The sequence below is a fragment of the Semicossyphus pulcher genome, unplaced genomic scaffold (assembly GCF_022749685.1).
Source record: "Semicossyphus pulcher isolate SPU_LCO1_2020_fin unplaced genomic scaffold, fSemPul1.0.p SCAF_10, whole genome shotgun sequence".
NCBI lineage: Eukaryota > Metazoa > Chordata > Actinopteri > Labriformes > Labridae > Semicossyphus > Semicossyphus pulcher.
Genome location: NW_027211604.1, coordinates 25858702 through 25880574, shown reverse-complemented (window position 1 = coordinate 25880574; position 21873 = coordinate 25858702). Strand labels below are relative to the sequence as shown.

The 21873-nt window shown below is 45.3% G+C and overlaps 1 protein-coding gene across 1 annotated transcript in view; it reads right to left on the bottom strand.

Annotated features, from left to right (window-relative positions):
• The window catches only part of med13a (mediator complex subunit 13a), a 106285-nt gene that overhangs the window by 32155 nt on the left and 52257 nt on the right, over positions 1-21873 (bottom strand). Inside the window, exons 4-10 of the mRNA XM_069668971.1 lie at positions 18452-18597; positions 10718-10918; positions 10432-10626; positions 10156-10318; positions 7927-8037; positions 2882-3631; positions 498-714 (exon numbers count right to left, since the gene is read on the bottom strand). Of these exons, the coding sequence (XP_069525072.1) occupies positions 498-714; positions 2882-3631; positions 7927-8037; positions 10156-10318; positions 10432-10626; positions 10718-10918; positions 18452-18597 (1783 nt within the window). The remainder of the gene's footprint in view (positions 1-497; positions 715-2881; positions 3632-7926; positions 8038-10155; positions 10319-10431; positions 10627-10717; positions 10919-18451; positions 18598-21873) is intronic.

Below are 21873 nucleotides of genomic sequence, written 5' to 3'. Positions count from 1 at the left end.
TTTTCATCGTCTTCGTCAGTGACAAGCATTTATCATCATAATTTAGACGGGTGTCATAAATATGATGTTGGTCCATGTGACTGAAGTTAAGACATATTAGCAGTAAAATTTCCACTTAAAAACATCTAAGAGAATAATGAGAAGACAAGACAATGACACATCTTATCTGACATATCTCTGTGCATCAGAACCTGCAATAAAAGATCAAAGTCGACTAAGATGCATATAGCAGAGTAAAGAGACTTGGTGTGGAGCGTATGTTGTGGGAGATGCAGTTTGACAGTTAGGTAATGTTTGCCAATATAGAAAGGTACTGCAGGTTGTTGTTATGGAAACAAGTTGCAAAAAACCTGTTTGCTATTGATCCGTGCAACATTTATATTACACAAGTAGGACAAACTATAACAGCTGAACCATGACCTCTATCTGACAGGAAAAAAGGAGAATTTAACAGAGGAGCGATTCTCCTGTTCGCTCCTTCTCCTGGCCTGCCTTACCTTATGTTTCTTTCCCGGCTCCCGCTCCCCTCCCGCCTTATCCTTCTTGTTGGAGAATGTGAACTTGACATCTCCCTCCTCAAAGGCGTAGGGGTCCACCTCCGGCTCGTGATCTCCGTCCGTTATGGCAGCAGAGAGGTACTGGTTTCTCCTCGCTCGGTACATCTGGATGCGTTCGTCCGACACCTTCAGAGGCCATTTAGACGTGGACATGACCCTGAGGAGATGGAACAGAGGCATAAGGACTCTGGAGCAGAGTTAGATCATAGACAGTGTCATCAGTTCCAGAATAAGAGAAAGGACAGTTGTATGTGAGTAAAGAAGAAGAACAACTACGTTCCCTGAACTGCTCTCTCTTGGCCTGATGCTGCCTGATATCATATGTCACAGCTGCTGCCATATTTAACTGCAGAAACAGAAATGGCAGCGATTGCAAACTGCTCTGACAGCTGTCATGCAGCAGAAGTGGATGCATCATGTTTGTTGTCAGACAATTACATTTCCAGCAGATTTATGGAGACGTGCCGACTGCCACACTGACGGCTCGTACACTCACAGACAGACACATTCATCACTTGTTACTGGGGCATCAGAACCTCTTTTGTGGCTACAACCATGGCCTACTTGTTCCATATATGTAACAGAGCAGGGGGAGGAAGGGGAAACAAACGAGGAGGGACTGGCCTAACTTATGTGTTATCCCTCTCCATCAATGCCTCCTATATTTCTCTGTACCTCTGTCCTCTCGTCATGCCTGTCCGGCTCTGATGTGAGGTGATGGTGCGCAGTGGCCTGGGCCAGAGATTAGCCGCCATTCAGAGCTGTGGCCGGGAGGATTACAGCTCACTAGAATAGCCCGTCCAAGCGGATGGCCCCTTGGGATTGCGTAACCCCGCCGATAATTCCCACTACGGCCACCCTACGGCCTGCTGGTCACTCCGCCTGCCTTCACGCTGCACAAGCCCCCCTCGCTCTGTCCATCTGTGATCCCCTTCCTTGCTAGCAGCTTCTTCTTGGTGCAACAGTCTCTCCAGCGCCTGCCAAACTGACAGCCAGCAGACTGTATTTCTTTCAGCTTCAGCTGTATTACAATAGGCGAGGTTTTTTATCTTTATCTAACCCTGCCATTACTCTTCCTCTCTCCTGGCTCCGGTGTGTTTAGGAATCGATGAGTAGTGCTGGCCCTGCACATTGGTGATGTATGATGTCAAAAGGGCACATAGCAAGAGATTAACATGCTGTGTGCAGCTAAGCGCTATACCGACGATTTGACACAGAGGAATGAGGGAGGGGGGTGAGTAAAGTGAGGGGATCTGATAGAGAGTGTGAGTAAAGGGGAGGTGGTGAGTTTGGCATCATCACTCTTTAAAAACTATTATGTCGGGACTGAAAGTGCTCCAAAGCTTCAGGGGGCACTCAGACACAGAGGAGAAGGTGGGAGGGCTTGGACGCCAAACACCTCTCTACTTACAAAAAGGGATCGAGCAAACTTTAGTGGAATGAGCGCAAAAAAAAATGTCCAGCAATGCTGCCGAGGGGATGAGATCCCCTCCCTCCCTCCCTCCGCCAATTAAATACAACTGCTGGAAACTTTGCAGAAATATTACCAGGGCAAGCGTTTTTTTCAAACGAGCAACACGTCACTCCGTGTGTTCACGTGGAGAAGCTCAGGAGGAAAAACTGAAACCATCTGACTTTCGCTTGCTAGCTGGGTCGCATCGCTTCTAAATAGCAACAGCGACACTGCTTAGTCAGTGTGTGAAAGGCTGAGGCCTTTATCACTGTGTGTGTATGTGTGTGTGTGTGTGTGTGTGTGTGTTAGGGATTAATATTCGATTCATTGTGCAGCCCTATCACGATTTTGGCTGCCAAAGGTTAAATAATTTATCGACGGCGAAAGATCAAGAGGTTTTGGCTTCACTTTTTGAGGAGCTGGCATGTCATGCCATAAGCGCCCACCTTGCAGCAGCAGTTTACCGGTGTTGTGGTTCGACGAGTGAACATGCTAACTGGTGACTTTCAGCCGAATGAGTCTGTGGTCGTCGTGGTTACAGCAGCTGCTGAAAACGGGAAGACAATACCTAGCTGTCCTCTTGTGTGCCTCATTACGAGCTCAAAACATACTTATCGTATGTACGTCTTAGAAGTGCCAAACGTGCCATGTGGGCTTCTGACGCTCAGTCGCGGTTTGAACGGTGCTTGTTACTTAAAAACAGGCAGAGAGCATGTCACTCGTTAAACTGAACCGGTCCCCCCGAAACAGCTCGTCATCGGTTGTTTGGAGGTATTTTGGGGTTAGGGCGAGTGATGTTACGAAGAAACATCACGTGTGTGTGTGTGTACGAGTGTAGTAGGACATTCAATAGCAGTAGATAATCACTTACTCTGTGACCGACACCAGGTTGTCCTGTGATGCTGCGGCCTCCTCCCTCAGCTTGTCCCCCGGCAGCAGCGGCGTGGGCACCTCCACTTCTTTCCTGCGGGGTAAATTAAATAACCTCCACGGTGTGTGCGAGTTGTCCTCCTCCAGGTTGACCGCTGCGCCCACATACACCGTGGGCTCAGGAGGGTCCGAGTAGGTCGAACCTCCGGGATGGGAGTGATGGGAGTGGAAGTGCTGACTTAGACCCTCTGGCCCTCCTGGCTCCTCGCCGCCACCCTTCACCCCAACCAGGCAGGGCTCCGGGGGAGGCTGGTAAAAGTGTTGGCTGTTGGGGGTTGAAGGGTTCTTCATGCCCTCTCCTGACTCATCGCTGGGCTCGCAGGGGTGAGGGCTAAGTGGTGGGGGTTGTGGGGAGTTGGCTTGTTCCGACTGCCCTGTGTTTACCCCGCTACTGTGAAGCTGGGGGGCTTTTTGAATGGCGGACACATCCGTTGAGCGTATACTGGTGAATCTTCCTCCGTCCTGACCCCTCATGGCCAACCTTTGGCCGGCCGATGCTTCCGTATCTATTGAAGTGTCGTCGCAGGTCAGGCTGCGATGGTGGAAGGGCGTCTGAGGTCTCTTCTGCTGCTTGTCGCCTTTCTCGGGCTTCTCTCCCCCGGCTTTGTGCTTGGTAGGAGGCTGGGAGGGCTGTCCTGCAGACTGAGCTTGTCCTGGGGTGCTGCCTGTTCGCTGCTTCACTGATTTGTATCTGCAGGGAAGAGGACAAACAAGGAAATATGGTGAGGCTACAAGACATCGGTGACACCTAACAAAGCAGCAGCAGAATGAGAGAGAGAGAGAGAGAGAGGTGATCTGTCAGACCACGAGAAGCTGCACTAAAGTTCTTTATTTTTATGATGCACAGAGGTCTGGTGCAGCTTATGTAAACTCTCCCCGTAAACCAACACATCTGCTTCTTCCAGGAAACATCAATTATATCAGTTACTGTCACCTGCAACATGGCAGCCCAACTAATTCATCTCAGATCAATCAGGAGACAGACAACAATTAAGTAGCAGGAGTGTAACACCGCAGACTCATTACCTGAACAGAATGCATCTTATAAAAGCCTGAACAAAAAGGAAATCAATAAAGAAGGAAAGGAAAGAAACAATATCTCATATTCGGCTGCTTCAGATGATGATAAAACAACATACTGAGGCTTCTCCACGGTCTTCTGCATCTGTTGGTCGCCCAGGAAGACGCCCTGGTCCGAAACCACCTAATCTATTTTAACAGATTCTACGTAGCATAGAAATGTAGAATCTGTAGGCAGGGGGGTGGATTATGGTACGGGAAGTGTTATGGTTTCGGTTTGTACTACGCTTGCAGTCCGAGTACTATTGGCCAATCACGTATCAGCAGGCTGCGGCGTGAGAGCAAAAGCAGGCCGAACATAATCCGCCATAATGACATCCCAGCTCCCATTAGCGGCTGTCTGACGACAATTTAGCTTCTTATTGATCTCCATAAACAGGCATCTGCATGCTAACAGCTAACAATCTGCTCTAAATCAAACATTCTACTTGCGGGGCGCCGGCTGAGCTCAGTTGGTCGAGCAGGCGCCCCATGTACAGAGGCTACAGTCCTCGACGCACTGATCGCAGGCTCGACTCCCGGTCTGCCAATCATTTGGTGCATGTCATCCCCCACTCTCTACTCCCCACATTTCCCATCTCTCTACAGCTGTCCTACAAATAAAGACAAAAAGGCCAAAAAATAATCTTTAAAAAAATAATTCAACTTGAGACAAATTTATGTTGATGCTGTGTCACGAAAGCCGCTCATCATTTGGATTTCCCGACTTCCTCGAATGCATCAGAAATGATCGATCCGACCTCCGTTCAACAAACGAGCATTTTCGAAATTTCAGCAAACTTGAGAGCCGTTAATTTAAGTCAATCACAAGAGAAACGGTTTCTTTTTTGGGTTCATCCCGCTGAAGTAATCCAGAGTGCAGCCTCTGTGTAACTTACTATTTACAGTGAAACTGAGACTCAGCACAAACGGATGAATGGGCGCTCCTCCTCATTAAATGAACCAATCACACATCTGGAGGGGCAGAATTCGCTTTGCTTTTGACCTAAACACATGGTTGTTTCTCAGGTTGCTACTTGGACTGTAAACAAAGCAGCGTACGGAAAAGGAAGTCTCGACTGTGGAAGTCGCTAACCGCTGGCTACAAGCCCGACATGCTCACCGTTGTCCCCAGAGGCTACATTGTCCTCAGACTATAGCCGATGGCTCCCCAGATAGGAAACCACCTGATTGCCCACAGCCAACTAACAGTGAAGCTGAATGTAGTTTAACTGTTGTCCATATGAATCACCTCTAAAGGTTTGGCAAGAACAAGAACCACAGACCAGGTACAAGGTCACGTCAGGGCTGAGCTACTTCACACGCAGAGCAGAAGGGCAGGCTGAAGCACACATTTGACTGAATTCACATCAAACCTGTCGCCTTCTAGCAGCTTTGTTGAGATGTTGGTGACAAAATAAAGTTTGATCTCTCTGATTGTAACGCCCCACTCTCTTCACTCACTGTCTACCTCGCTCGACCACCGCCGCTCTCCTTCTCACTCTTTAAGATGGGGAGGAGAGGCCGCTTCGGTGTGGTGTGATTTCTAACAGTAACAGACATATCCTACACACTAGAGGATACATTTATTGCATGTATGCAAGCTTTGGCTTCCCTGTAAAATACATGAGAGAAAGGCGGCAGATAAAACAGTTCACCTTTTTTTTGCTGATCCTAAAAACAATCCGTTCCGTGACCCCTCCAGCCAAGCTACTGCGCTCACCTATCTCTTACCACAATACCCTATCTGCCTATCAGGTCAGAATCCCTGTTACTACATCCTCTCTGTTACTATCTCACCACTCAGCTCCTCGCTGCAGTTGCACATTAAGGTGTTGACGAGGAAGCTGTGTCTCTTTAATGGCCGGGGTACAAGCGTGTCCTGACAATTAGATGTCAAGATAAGCAGACACATGGAAGGCTTCCATCTACAAAACAAAGCTAATGGCCATTAAAACTGGCAACGCACTGAGCTTCCCATTTCTGTCGCCAAAGTGTTGGGCGGCTTCCAACAAATTAACATGCTCCAGCTGACTGGTCCAATCCACTCGGCTCTCGTCTGCCGTCCAAGTCGGCTTTCCCTCTGCTCTAGGTGGAAAAAAAGCTGAGTGCAGGATTCCCCAGTGGAGGTATGCCCAAACTTACAAGGTACCAACCGATCAAAACACACACAAAAAAGTACTTTATCATCAACCATGTACCTGAATTTTCTTATCTATGCATTAGATTTGTTTAAGTTCCCCCAGCAGAAGCCGGTCAGGCATGCAGCTCTATGATTGGACCTGCAGGCTGCAGTGAATAGCTTGTGCTCACATGGAAACTTTTGGATCAAACAGCTGGATGCAAATGTAGTTGGCCTGGGCGGATGATGAGCCAAAGACCTGAAGGATGCACGGGACGAGGGTTGTCACGATCCCAGAATTTTAAACTTCGATACGATACTAATACAAAATTAATAAAAACGATACTCGATGCCCGTTTCCATACCATGGCAACAAAAAAGAACTCTTAGGTACCAGGTAATCTTCTTGTTTTTAATTTTTCCCTGCAACACAAACCAGCTCATTTGAAATACTCTTTTCAGCAGGGGTCTCCAGCCTTTTTCATCTGAGAGCTAGTTTGTAACAGTGAAATCGCTGTAATTGCTGGTGGCGCCACATGTTGATTCTTATGTCGACTGAAACGTTGGTACCACAGATGAGGCTCACACACTTGTACTTTCCCACTCCCCGTGGAAAGAGTATGTTTTCTGCTTTTTCTTAGCGTGGCCACCTTCACTGTCCATCATAAATCTGGCTAAACAGGCTAACAGCACCGAAATCCTCACTTTAGCTCACCTAGCGTACAGCGTAACTGACCCGACCTGTCGATGGAGGTTGCTGCATCTGGGACATCTGTGTATTTGATTGAACTGAAGAGGGAAGAGGCTTTCAGGGTGCATTTATTGTCGTCTCATTTTGTTTGTTTCGTTTTTGTCTGTGAACCTTTTAGCGAGCTACTAAAATCCAGGCCGCAAGCTTCCTGTTGGAGTCCTCTGGTTTACAGTAATAAAAGGCATGAACAGGATTTTCCCCCAAAAAATATTTATATATAATATTATAATAATAATTATATAACTATTATTATTTGATATTGTTAAGACACATATTAAAATATAGCCTACCCTACCCCAAGTGTTTTGTTGTGTCTGCATCTGCAGAGGATATGTCCTTCATCATTTTCTTCTAATTCTGCTGTTTGGGACGTTTCTGGGGTCAGTAATCGTGCAGTGGTGCTCAGCTCAATACTTACAGAGGTACCTTTCTGTACTACAAACTAAACACACGGTGTTGAAAAGTGTCAAAGTTTATCAATTGGTCAAAATAGGTTTTTTTTGATCGACTAATCAATTCATAGTTGCGGCTCTGTTCTTCTTTTCCTACAAGTCCTGGCAAAATGTTTCAACTGTAACATGCCATCTGTCCCAGAAGATAAAAAACAACAGTGACATACACACACACACACACACACACACAAAGTCATCAGACATGTTTTTAACTCATTTGTCAACATTATGATCGATACAACACACACTCGTCTTTAACCACCACAGTCTCCCTTAAAGTGCTACATCAGAGGTCAAACTATTCCTTCTCCCTCAAATTCTTCCCATCAGCTTGGGAATAAAAATGTGCGACTTACAGCAGAGGCTTCGCCCCGGCACGGCTGTCATTTAGACAAAATAGTGATAAATTGAAAAGTATAAAGAATAATATGCTTGTCAAGGTCTAGACGGGGATAAAACCTGCAGATATTTTGCTGACTCCAGCGCTCTGTGCCGGTGTTCAAAGCTCTGCGCAGTCTGTGTAACCTCTTTGAAATGTCTTTGAGCGCACATATATGAGCAATACCTGCATTTACGGGACATCGACATGGGAAGTGACTGACCTGGAGCAGCTGCAGTATGACCTCTGTGAGGGCTCCACAAAATCCCACGCTCCCACTTTCACACTCAGGTCCTCGTCACAGGTACCGTTGGTTGCGGCTGAGAACTTCCGCCTGGGGAGAAAGAAGGTAATGTTTAAATATGATTCAATTAAAGGGTTAATTTCGACTGAGATTACAGTCGCAACCTCCTGTGAGAGACCCATGTGAAAGAATCCTAAAAAGTGCACAGCCCTTTCCCATGATCCTTTGGTGTACAGTGGTGAATTGTATAAGCTTTGTGCTGAGGCTGATTTCTTCACCCCGCCTGGAGCAGGAATATTTTGGCTGACAAGCTAACGGCTAACTCCAGCCGACGTTCTGTGCTTGGTCAAGAGGCAACAGATCCCGGGTTGCTCCCAATGTGTCAGATTCACTGATGCTGAATAATACAAAAGACCACGAGACAAAACTACAAGCCCTTACTTTAATTACTACTGATCACCAGTTACATCTAGGTTTCCTGGTATTTTTGTATGGTTGATAAATTAGTAATAAAGCATGATGGGAAAGGGGTTGATACTTAAGACATCAGTGTAAGTTTGTGCAATATATGTGCGATCTGAAGGCGCAGGAAAAGTTACTACATGGCTCAGAGAAAGGCGTTGTGCAGATTAAATAAAAATCCGCTTTCCCACTGGTCAAAAAACCCGCCAACACCCGCTAACACCCTCTAACGCCCGGCTTTTCAGACCCGGGTCAAATGACTCTGCAGTAGACCCGGTAATTATCGTCTTGGCTCCGATCAGCAATGATGCTATGCTCCGTCGGTAACTTCTGCGACTCGTTCCAAACTTGTCGGCACCGAGTTTGATAAACAGACTGAATGAGTAATAGATACAATAAAAACCTAACCACCTTAACGTCTTCACCGTTTATTAACCTCGTCTCCGGCACGTTTGTGACGTCAGACAGTGACGCAGCAGAAAAGAGACTGAAAGCAGAATACTTCACTGGCAGTGGGGAAAGAGACAATGAGCATTTATTAGCGGGCCTTCCTGGGTCTGAAAAACCTGCATCAACACCCTCATTTTGGTGGGATATAAGTGAACAAACACAAGAAGTGACCCACTTCACTCTGACTCAAAACATGAAAAGCTGCTTCCACACATCACTCAAAAATGAGCTGAGAGAAAGGATAAGCAGGCTCGGCATCTTGGCCTGTGTAACACCTTGAGTCAGTTTAAGTAGTCGAGTATTATTTAAAACTGAAATAGAGATTTCCTACTCTCAAACAGTACTTGAACACAGCTGCACGTAAAGCTTCTCTTCACTGGCTTCCTGTCAGTTTCAGATTTTATGACATGTTTTTAAAACGTTAAAAGGGGCCGGCACCATCCTACTTGTCTGAGTTGTTGCACCATCCCGCTCCAGTCAGAGCACTGAGAGGTCAACACATCAGATGCTCTTAGATGCTCTAAGATCCAGGCGCAAAACCAGAGGAGACAGAGGCTTTGCAGTGGCTGCTCCTAACCTGTGGAACAGTCTACCTGTAAACATCAGACTGGCCCAGACCCGTGAAAGTTTTAAACCCTTGCTTAAGACACACCTCTTTGTGCCTCTTTTAATTCCAGATGCGCTTGACCCTTTATAATGCAACTATATTTTACTCTTATTTACTGTGTTTTTATTGTTCATTTTACTTACACCGGTTCTTTTAAGTGGTTGTTTTAAATGTGCTATATAAATATAGTTTGACTTTGCAGGAAGACAGGTGAGTCGAGGTGAGTTACTCTTATTGAGGTTGTCCTATTTTTACGCATGTGTGCTTAATTTGCATGAACTTTAACCCTCCCACATCATATCTCTTGTATCTTTCTATTTGTGTGCAGAGAGAACTTTAACCCCTCATTGAGCTGGAAATAACAACAAGTGAATATAGAATTTATACAAGTTAAAACTCTGCTTTACATGTTGTAACAAGTTGTAGACTGTTGGCACTTAAAGACCAATGTCAATGACATATAAGTAGATAATATAATAATTAATAATATAATAATATAATTAATAATAATGAGTGATTATTAGAGGGGAGAAAGGTTGCTTCTTGTTCCCTTTCTGATGTTTTCCTAGAGACGCACGCAGGTCTCTACTCTAGCGCTGTCCCAATCAGTGAACAGTGGTGGGTTCCATCTTCATTTACAGCGCTGCTAAACAAGCTGTGCGTGTTTCTAACAACAATAACAGACTCACTTGTTCTGGGCTCGGTTGATATTGCACTCTTGCCAGACGCGCTCCACCACCTGACTGGCTAACCGGCGAGGAATCTTCCCTCCGTGGTGACTCGTTCTGTCCACGCTGAACGCATCTGACGACGAAGGCATCTTAACCCACTTCTGGGCCGAGTGGGAGTCCACTGCAGAGAGACACAGAGGGATGAACATTACAAGGATGAGCTATTTAATAATAACACTTGACTTTAGTCTTTATTCTCCGTCGTATAAATTCACACTGTGTTCAGACCACTACCTGTCTGTGCCTCCTCGGGCGACGTGGGAGGTGTGAGGGTCACTAAAGACATGGCGGGCTCTCGCTGGGATGCAGGCACTTGGTGGCCACCCGAGTAGACGGCAGTGCAGTGGGAGGACCCCACAGGGGCCACAACGGGGATGTCTGACTGGGGTACCAGCACTAGGCATGCTGGGTAAACCATCCGCACACCACCTGTAGCAACACACAGGTGGGATGTTCAGCAACCAAAGCCCTCTTCTCCACACTCCAAACAGGTACGCTCACAAACATGAAGCTCACTGACCTACGAGGACCTCCACGGAGGCCAGAGAGTCGTCCTCCCAGTCCATGTCCTCCGCCTTGTCCTCCGACACACCCTCCTTGGAGCTGGGGCTGATGGGATAGAACTGGTTCCACTCCTCGATCAGCTTCTGCGTGGGTGGGTCTGACATCTTGAACGACTGGCCGGTTAGTGTCCCGTTCAGGCCGAAAGGACTCAGGATCACTGGATGGAAAGAAAGGGGTTGGGAGGAGGAGGAGAGAGGAGAAAAAGACAAGGTGTTAATCAGTTTAGCTCTGAGGATCCTAACCGCATCTTCCTTCATCTCCTTTTTCCTCTCGCACTTCGGTTTTACTGATTTTTGTTTAAACTTTTATTCCTTCTATTTTTCTTCAATTACTTGATTCTTCATGCAGCTTTATCAATTTTTTACACCCTCAAAATGCCTATTTCTTAAATCCAGCAGCACTTTTTCAATCACTTTTTGTACCATATATTTTTTGTCCTACCACTTCTTCTTTTGTCTCCTCTTCAGTAAAGTATATTTCCATCCTCTCACCTCTTTCTTTCATATCCTACTTCTCCTTCTGTGTAGTCTTATTTCCTTTCCATCTTCAGTCCACCCTTTCGCTCAGTTGCAGCCTCATATATATTTTTCCTCTTTCTATTTTCACCTTTGCAACAATCTACTTCCTCTAATCCTGACTGTCCTACCTTTCTTTCCTGCCTGCTTCCCTTCCCTGTCATTTTTCCCATCTCGGGCCGAATCATCAGCGCTCTGACCTTTCCCGAGCGCTGCTGGACCCAGTCGGTCCCGGCTGACTCGCCAAATACTTACAGAGCAATCCAGACGCCAATTATTGGCAAGCGGTGGCCTCTCAGAGCCCATAAACAGAGGCTTATAAAAAGAGGCCACTCCTCGGCAAACACACTCGACTGCACAGACATATGGGAGTCAGACAGAGAGCCCATCAGTCTGCTTATAGAACAGACCTACATCCATCACAGAATGCAGATTGGACCATAAACTAACATGCATAATGCATACATGTGGGCACAGGAACCATATGCATATCAACTCGACACACATATACAGTACGCACACAACCCGTCAGCTTGTTATGCATCCGTTCTCTTTCTCTGCACGCACCACACATCTGAATACGAGGAGCAGATGTACAAAGACTGTATGGTGGGTGTGTGAGCGAGCATCAGTTAATGTCCCTCTCTCGCTGCTTTTCCAGTGTGTCATTATCAGACTGGATGGCCTCTGTCTTCAGGTATTGATCCTGTGGCTGGACCAAAGAGCAGCTTCCAGGATGGGAAAATGGAAGGAGAGGATGGAAAGAAAAGAGCAAGATTGGGTTGCGAATTCACGTCCCAAGTCTTAAATCAAAACTGAATTGTATAATTGTCATGAATTGTAACCACAATGTTCAAACTTTTAACAGTCCGCATTACAGCTGCAAAGGTCTGTCAAAATATCTACATCTAGTAATCACTTGTCTTTAGTCCAGCATCCATCATTCCTTTGCAGGATTCAGATTGTCAACCTGAGCATGAGGAATTATCTCTTATTGTTAACACTTCCTTTTTTTTTAAAAACTGTATCAGAGCCGTTTTATCCATGCAAACCAAACTGTTTCCTACAGCCAATCAGGGCTCTTAAAGGAGCAGTCTGCCCCTGGAAAAAGCCACTGTCAATCAAAGCTGGTGTTCTCTGTAACCGATAGAAGCAGTAATATATTGAAACTGGCGCCATAGCTGTGGAGAAAGTTGTACAAACAGCTCGTGGTTTCACCCATTCTACATTCCTACAACACGCAGCATGCATTGCACCCCTCCCTCTGAAAGGAACGGCCCAGCGAGAGACGCTGGAGTGAAATACTACCATTTTTTATAGTCAAGGACATCGGTCGCTGCAGGCAATGGCTAAAAATGTTTTTAAAAATCCTCGGCTCTGCAGTCTACATTTCAAACCTGACGATTTTTAACGAGACATGACATCAGAGGCAGGCGTCCTAGATTGAGGAAGTGTAGTTCAGCCAGATGACATGTTTTACGTAGTCTGGCGGAGGATTTCCAGGGCCCATTGGAGAAGCGGATAGCGTCCTCTAAAGGCACAGAGCCAAATTGCATTTTTTTCCCACCACAATAAGCTCCCCATGATAGCACGACAGGACTGAGGTTAAAAACAGGCGAACTGGCCCTTTAACTAACTTTCTTCCTTGGCTTGGGAACCGGACGGTGGCAGGTTCAAGTCCCGGTACGGACCAAACATGGAATTGGGGCTGGTAGCTGGAGAGGTGCCAGTTCATTTCCTGGGCACTTCCGAGGTGTCCTTGAGAAAGGCACTGAATCCCCAACTGCTCGGGGGCACATGTCCATGTGCAGCCCCCCCACTCTGAGGTCTGTCCATTAATGCATGCCCATAGAGTCCTGTCTGTGCATGTCGGTATGCCAGGCCTATGTTTGTGTCGCATGTTTGTAATGACGGAGTGAAAACATTGAATTTCCCCTCAGGGATTCATAAAGTATTTCTTCCTCTTCTAATAAATCCCTCAGCTGCTCTTCTGATAGATGTTTTCTGTGCACCTGTGACCACTGTAACCACGGATTTCACCAAACCAACCAGGACTGAAATCTAAAGGATTACTACCTTAAACGAGGAGGTTTGGAGGAAATTGGTTTGATAAGAAAATCTAATATAGATCCAACAGTGCTGGATGGCAGCGACTGGCAGGTGGTGGTGGAAGATAAGTAAGGAGGTTGTGTGTTGTGTGAGTAAGAGCGTTATTGAGCATTAGCAGGTGAAGTTTGGTACTTAGAGATATGATATTTTCCCATGTCAAATTAACTCTGGTGAAACATGTTTCAGAGCTAAAGCATGAGTCTGGACACACTGTGTCCTTACTGCCCCTCAGAGAAACGCTTCACCTCCGCCTACAGAACATACAACCTCAGCAGAAACAACCCCACGGAGGGAAGAACAAAAGGTTATTTATGTTGCGGTACACAACAGCATCCAGCTATGGTCAATCATATTAACCTTAATTAAATCCAGCGACGCTCCTTACTCCTTTCATATCTGCATTTCAGGCAGCACGCGCGCTCACAAGACCTGAGGCAAGTTGTGGAAGAGATCGTATTCAGCACAATTACTGAAATGGTTTACGTTTTCCCCATCGCCACCCCGCCGCACCCTCCCCTTCATCCCTTCTTCTTCCCCTCTCTTTGACTGTGAGTCTATCTGCGGCTCCCTGAAGACATGTCAAATGTGCTCAGATCAGTGTAATGGGCTGAGAGTTCATTACATTCACTCTGCGCCCTTTTATGAGGTCACATCCTGGAGAGGTCCGCCTGCCGGAGCGCTCTGCCGCTCAGTAAACCATGCTTGGCAGGGGTGAGGGAGAGAGGAGGGGGAGATGGATGGATGGAGGGGATGGAAGTCGGCCCTTCCTCGACGCTATGCTTGGTTAGCCAGGAGGAGATGCACTGCGGTGGTGAAGACACACACCTGCGCGTTGACATACAGCGCGCTCAGAGGCTGAACACACAGCCTGCGCTGATCGTAAAACACACACACTGTAGAGACAAGTGTCTGCTTTACGGGTGTGCATATAAATCTGTGGTGCTTAACGCGGGGTCCTTGAGGGTGTTTTGCCAAAACGAGAATCAATATAATTTTCATAGTTCAATTTCAAGATTATCCACAAGAATCGCGAGCAATTTCACTGCAGCGATGTTATCTGATTGTAGATAAAGAGGAGGTGTGTGTGCCCGCTGATAATTCTAAGTAGACCTGAGCTACAATACCGGGAAATAGAAATAATAACTGCACAAAGACAGGCATATCGACCAATAAAATGAGTCATAAGTAACTATCTACTAGTTGGCGTATAGGGAGCGATATGATCATCCTCAATGACTAACAGAGCCCATCAACGTCCCTTTAAGGAATCCATACAGCAAGATTCAATAATCATTTGAGTTTTATTCGTAGCACAAGTATTTAACTAGACGGGATGTTATTATCTCCCTTCAGAGCAGCTCCAGAGGCCGTAAAGGGATACAGGTATTACTTTGTTAAATGGAGGAAGAGATCACTGTTATTACTATTTGGAGAGCGGAGGGTGGAATCACATCTTTCTAAGGCGAAAGAGGAGAAAGTCTCTTTGGGGATCACATTAGCTCACCTTGATTTTTATGTAACAGTGTACATCAGAAGTACAAATAACCCTCTCTCTCTCTGTGTTCGATGCAACGCCCCTCTCTGAACACCTGCATCCCAAACACATGGGATTCATCGGATCGTAGATGAAGCTTTCAGCCCTCTGAGTTGTTTCTTTTTCCTTGTCTGGTGTTGTTGCACGTTTTGAGTTTGTTTGCCGGTGCAGTGATTCTGTATCTTTAACAGAATGTTTGACACAGCTCTGTTAAGCTTCCTGTTTTCATGAAGGAGACCAGCTGAACATTTCTTTTGCTTTACGTTTTGTCCTGTTTGGCAGTCAGGGAGCGGATTTGTTATTCTGATGACTTCCTAGATTAAGAATTTGTATTTTCTAATTAGTGTGGGCTGTGGTTTATCATTTTGGCCCTGCAGAATAGGGGTGGGACAAAATATCGTCGTCCTGACTCGTGCAATACAATTATCGATATCTTAATTTACAAACATACAGCGCTCTAAACAGATTTCCCTGCGATATTGACTCACCACGTCACTCCTTCATGACTCCTCGCGATGGTGTAACGTGAACGGAAATGAACTGGCTGAGTGGAAGTTAATCACATAATCTGTCTTGCAGGTATCGTAGAATCGCTGTATCGTGATATGGTCGTTATCGTGGGCCACGTACCGTATGGTGAGTTACGCTGTGATTCCCATCCCCACTGCAGACCATGAGACCTTCTTGTGTCTGGTTCTGGAAAATATTCGGTCACTCTTCCTGAACACGTTCTCATTATGGCTATTCAAGTGTTTCTGCAGCATTTTCTTGTTGTTATTTTTTGTCAAAGGCTCCACTTGAGTCAAAGTCAAAAGTCAAAGTCTCATAAATTCCTCTTTTTATAGTTTTCTGTGCAGCACACATTTCTACTCAGAACGTTTAAAACGTGCAGATATCTCCGCTCTGGTTCAGGTGGCATGTTTTTGTCGTGAGTGAATTACAGCTGAATCGTGCCTCATAACAAACACAAGAGGATAAATATGTGATACTAATGTAATATTCTAAAAACAGTCAAAGTGTGTATCATCGTCACCACATAAACATTTATAGTGTGAGTGAAAATGTAAGCAAACAATAGTTGTGGGATTATAGAGTGTTTGGCTCAGGGCGAGTAATGAATTTAGAGCCACTGATGGAATATCATTAGAGCCCCACATTTTATAACTACACTATAATTTAAAGTGACTACAGAGGCTTTCTCTTTAACTGGCTGCAAGCCAATCTGTGCTGAACGACAGCCTGAGTGTACACGCACTATCCTGGCAACAGCACACACACACACACAGCTTACTGTTCTACCTCATTCAAAAAAGACACTCCTGTAAATACAGTGTTTCACATTTACAGGTTTTAGAACACACATTTCCCTTAAACTCCACCTTATCTCTGTATTAGAACAGGCCCAGCGCTGTGCTCCACAGCCTGAAGTCATCTGAGCTAAACGGGTTCCTTGATCCCTGCAGATTGTGTTTCATTAGATGCCGTTTCTTAGAATCACAACTTTGATGTGTGAGCAAAGATTTCTAAAGATCTGATCGTGGTTTAGTCGATTGCTGAAAGTCACAGCATCTTCAGCACAGCCACATGTTGAAAAACAACTTTTTAACATCTAATGAGTATTGCTCATGTTGGGTTTGTTTTACTTGTTTTGGATCAATTGGACCAAAGAAGGCTTTGATGCCTTATGCCGGCCCACTGATACATGGTGCTGTTAACAATGAGTTGTTTACTCTTGACAGTAAAGATACAGCAAATTATGATTCAACAATTCATTTGAACTTATTTGAGGAAATCTTCTACAACTTTTGCAACTTTTTAAGTGTGATAAAAACACGTCCCTCTAAGACTAGGGCTGCACAATATACTGTTTAACAATCGTAATGTGTGCACGTGCAATAGTCACTTTGCAGGACGTGCAACAGTGAAGCAAATGTGAAACCCGTAAAGCTTGTTGCTCGGTCCAAAACGAAAACTCGTCAGTTTCTCGTTTTGTATCACTAATCTACAGGAAGAGTCCGTCTGATATCACATTAGTGCAGCTCTTCAACAGAGCACACAGAGACCTGACCGCTGAGCTGCAGAGCCTGTGACAGCTGCCTGTAAACTGTAAACAAGCACGCGACGCTGCTGCCGTCACAGATCATGTCAGCGGGATGATCGAGGCAGACGCATCATTACACGAGGCGGCTTATAAGTGAGAGTATTCCTCTTATCAACAACACCTTGTCCTGGTGCTGGTTAACGCTGTGGCTACATAAACGGACTGTTCACAAAGCGGACGTGCCAGGGAGTGTTTAGCCGCTATACTTTCAGCACGTAGATGGCGTGCAGTTGTGTTTGCCGACAGGAAGTAGGAGACATGAGTTTTCATTTCAGTCACCGGACTGATCGCGCTGATGAAACGCACGTTTTAACATCGTTAGAAATGGTTAATGAAATACACGCTAAGGAACACAGCTGCAGCCCACAAGTCTATTTGTTTTTGTTTTTATAAAGAAACGTGTCGCTCCACCTGAACTCGCTGTACTTTTTCAGAAGGCTGTTAGAGACGCAGAACCAAGGGTGGTAAAAGTAGGAGAGGGGTTTTTGTTTTGTATAATCGTCATAATAAAAAATAATAAAAATGTCTGACTGTTAATTGGACATGGACATGAAAACACACTGCATTTATCTGGAATAATTTCATATATTTTTTAAAATCGCAATAACTATCGCAATGTCAGTTTCTTTTCAGTATTGTGCAGCCCTACTATACAGCAAGTGTTACAACTGTAGATATTTATAGGTTTGAAATTCAGACAGCTGCCGTGCCAATTTCACAACTTTAGGTCAGCTTCGGTTCTGCACAGCTTGGTGCATTTTCATTGATTAAAGGTCATTTGTCCATATTAATTAGGGAACTTAAAACAATAGTAATTTCACAAGGCTGCGGGATATGAAGGATCCTCCTGAACCAAACCTTAGTTATGGATGAAGTTGCAAAGCATAAAAAAAAAGTCTACTGGTCCTTCTGGCGCGGCTGTGTTCTGTGTGCAAACAAGCAAAGGTCAGAGGACTTCTGCTGGATTCTGTCAGCAGATTGGGGCTTTTTGTTGTGGAATGAGGACTTCCAAGAAAATAAAGAGATAACACAAAAAGCCAGACATAGACGTCTGCTCAGTTTCCTGTCACAAAAATCAGCAGGTTTATGTGTCACATGCAGTATTTCAGACACCAATGATCAGATATGATCAAAGCTGTAGTCTCATTATAACTTTACGACGCTACTTTAAATCTATAGCAGCACTGTTCATTTGTTTATCCGGACACAGATCAGATTTTGACGGACTATGTGAACCACCAGCAAACTTTCAAAGCGATGTCCTGAGGCAAACTTTCCACGTCATCAGGATGAGGTTACGTTTGATATTTGTCGGCTGCATGGTTCATAAAGGAGTCAGTGTTTGTGTTGTAATGTTATATGCTTGCTAAATTGTTTAAGCTCAAACTGTGCCTCTGAACCTTTGCCAGGTGTAATGGACTGTGGACCCACCTTGGAAGGGGCTGGACGCCTGCTGAGCCAGAGTGAGGTGCTCCTCCGTCAGGTGGTAGACGGGCTGGTGCTGGTTGATCTCCACACTGGTGCATACGTTGCTCTCGCCGTGCAAGAAGAAGGTGAAGGCGCAGGAGAGGTGCTCACTGCGAGGAAGAAAAGAGAGAGAGAAAGGGAGATGAGTGGTTTGGGATCACACTGCTCTAATATGCACCTTTGAAAAGAAGCACTGCCTGCAATGAATAACTCCAACAGAGTGTGAGGTGGAGGAGTGGCGGCTGCGGGGGAAAGATCAGATAGTCTGGTTCATGTTCCTGCTCACAGAGGAAAGGAAAAGAAGAGCTTGCAGAGAGAGGAAAAGTAGAGAGAGGACATGTGAATATAAAAAGCCAGTGTCTTTTTTTTTTTTCAAAGGGTACAATAGAGTCTCTCCTCACACTCTTATTCTGCTTCAACATGACAGACACTCAGATGCAGCCACAGATAGATAAAAGAAGAAGCTACTAATCCGTGCACCCTCTGGTGATACAAAGATGCTTTATAAGCCGTATCAAATCGTTCTGATAGCTGGACAAGTCTATTCTCATATCGCTACAGTCACAAATTAAGAGGCTGCATTCTCACGGCTTAAAGTTAAACAGTAATCCCTCAATAAGTAACACAAGCGTGGGCGATATGGCAAATAATATCATCACAATATATCAAACCATCATGAAAAATAGTTTGGTTTCTTTTGGCCTGCCCGTATCAGGATGCTCAACAAACAGAATTATCAGAGAGTTAGTAGAGAAATTTCAAACCAGTAAAAACACTGAATAAAGCAGATTCATGTTTAAAATCAGTATTTCTCCAATGTTCTTCAGTGTCAGGATGTCAGGCTGCAAACCCAGCTCTGGTAACAGCTCTGCTCAGTTTTTAGGGACGGTTTCCTGAGGTATCCACCTTTTGAAAACAACCAGAACCATGTGGATAAGAATGGTAAGGATTTACATTAAAGTCCTCTCTATCGCCCCCTGCTGACTGGCTGCAGTACAGGTCATAAAGCCCGCCTCCTCCATGTTAGCAGATGGGACATGAGTCAAACTATAAAATCAAAATACACATTTTTCTCAAACATGGTTTCTGTCATTATAGTTAGTTCTTATCATGCTGATTTACGTCAAAGTGTTCATTTTTCTGACAAGTTTATTTTTAATTATTTATTTGATGCTATAAAAAGGATGATTGACAGCTCTGTTGACAGATACGGCTCCTGCAGTTGATCTGTTCCCGAGTAGCAGAGGAACGGCGAGAGGAGACGTAACTAAAACAATCACGACAGTCATTGAAGTTTACATATCTGTGAACGTCTGCTTCAGACCAACACAAGAAGCTGTTAAACATGCCGACATGCGGGATCCTTGCTGGGTTTTTCAGTAAGTTAAGTGTGTTTTGGTTAGTGAAGTGGATCTCTACTGCTCAGCTCTGGCTCCAAATGACGTCATTGGGTTCATTTTCATACAATGAGAGCAGATGGAGACGCGTCGTCCATCTATATATACAGTCATAGGGACTGACCAACTGCTTTCACTCTTATTAACTCAGTATGACAGGTTGTTCCACTTTAATCGTAAAGAGAACAAAATGTACAAACGTAATCATCGTTATCGACATCATCTTAATGATGGTCCTGTATCAAGATCAACTGTTGTGATATCTGGACCAGTCCAGAGTCTGATGACACTGCCGGCTAACATGAAGCGCCTGCATCCCCCGAGTTATTCCTCCAATAAAGCCACATTTGAAAGGGGAATTTGAGTTTACAGGCTTAAACAGAGCTCACAGGTGGTGCGAGTGCTTCTGTCCATCTAGTGTGGCGAGAGCTGTGTGTAAAACAAAGGGGCAAGCCCTGACTAACCCTGGATTTCCAGCCAATACGCTCAGCCACAACAGCACCTTCTCTCTCCCTATCTCTCTATCTCTCTCCCACACACACACACACACACACACACACACACACACAGCAGCTCTTCTGCTCACAACGCCTGCCTGTGCCAGTCTGACCTCAACGGGACACAACAAAAGTGACAAGTTGAAGAAGAGACAGAAAAAAAAAGCAAGGACGAGGCAGACGGAAGGAGAGAAGGGCAGAGCAGAATGCGGCCCATTGTCTGCAGGCTTTCCTCTCACTTTCAGCCTGCTCTTGTCCGACACACACACAAACACACAAACACATCGCACAAACGCAGAGAGTGTGGGAGACAGCGCAAAGTGACGGATGACCAAATGAAAGAGGACGCTGTGAATTTGGAAGTGGATCAAAGAGGGTTGCCTCCTCCGAGGATTTGGTTAAGCAAATATCAGTCTTCTCTCTCTTTCTCTCTGGCACACCTACTCTGCAGAGGATTAAAGAGAAGGAGCAGAGAGAGGGAGGGAGAGCGAGGCAGATAGAGAGATGAAGAGAGAGAGAGAGAGCACTTGAAGAAGATAATACCACCTACGTAGCGAAGAGATGCCCTAAGCCCCCCAGAGCTTGACATTCATCTTAGACTCGTTTTTCCCTGTAAAGATGAGGTGGTGGGTGCTAGTTAGCGAGCGGCTGTGGATGTATGATATCCATATTCTACAGCTGGAGGCGAGTAGGCTAATGAAGGTGAGTCAGAGCAGGAGAGAGACTTTGTGATCCTCAGCGGTGCCAAGAAAAACCTGCAAAGATTCAGATATGCGACTGCTTTTTCCGGAAATTTAAGGAAAGGTCCAAATGTTTCCCCAGTCTGTTATAAAACATGACTTATATGTCTATATGTGCATTTAAAGAGCTGCTTATGGCTGTAATCCCTCCTCCTCTATATACCAGCTATGCCCTCCAAACGTGACCACTATCTAAGTCACGGCTGACACGATCCACAGCCCCCGTCCTGCAGAATTATTCACTCCAAAGTTCATCTGAGGCTTCAGCAGTCCGAGTTACCCAGCGCTCAGGCCTGCATTCTGTCGTTTGGCAGAAGCTAATAAGAGACTTCTGCAGACTGAATAAGACAAACGAAGCGGGCATCATCGGATGTTATGGTCCTTTCAGAACAAAAGTCCCTCTTTATGTTACCACAAAGTGTTTCCTTGCTGAGCTGCACATAAAAAAGGGAACTTCACCCTAAGAAACCCAATTTGTCTAAGGCTACGTCTGGATCACATTAGCGCTGCGTGAAGGAACACAGCCGCCTCCTTCGTTTGAATGAGGACACTCTGTTGATGCAGCGGACTAAATAATGCAGAGTCGTCCGGCAGTGAAAGTGGCAGCTCCTTCGTCTGTTCACTCAAACAGGAGAAGTGAAAGAGAGGACAAATTATGACCACTTCTTTTAGCCAACAGCCACCCAAAGTAAATATTGGAGCTAGTTTTCCTGGCTCTAAAAAGGCATTTTCAGACAAACAAATCAGTTGAA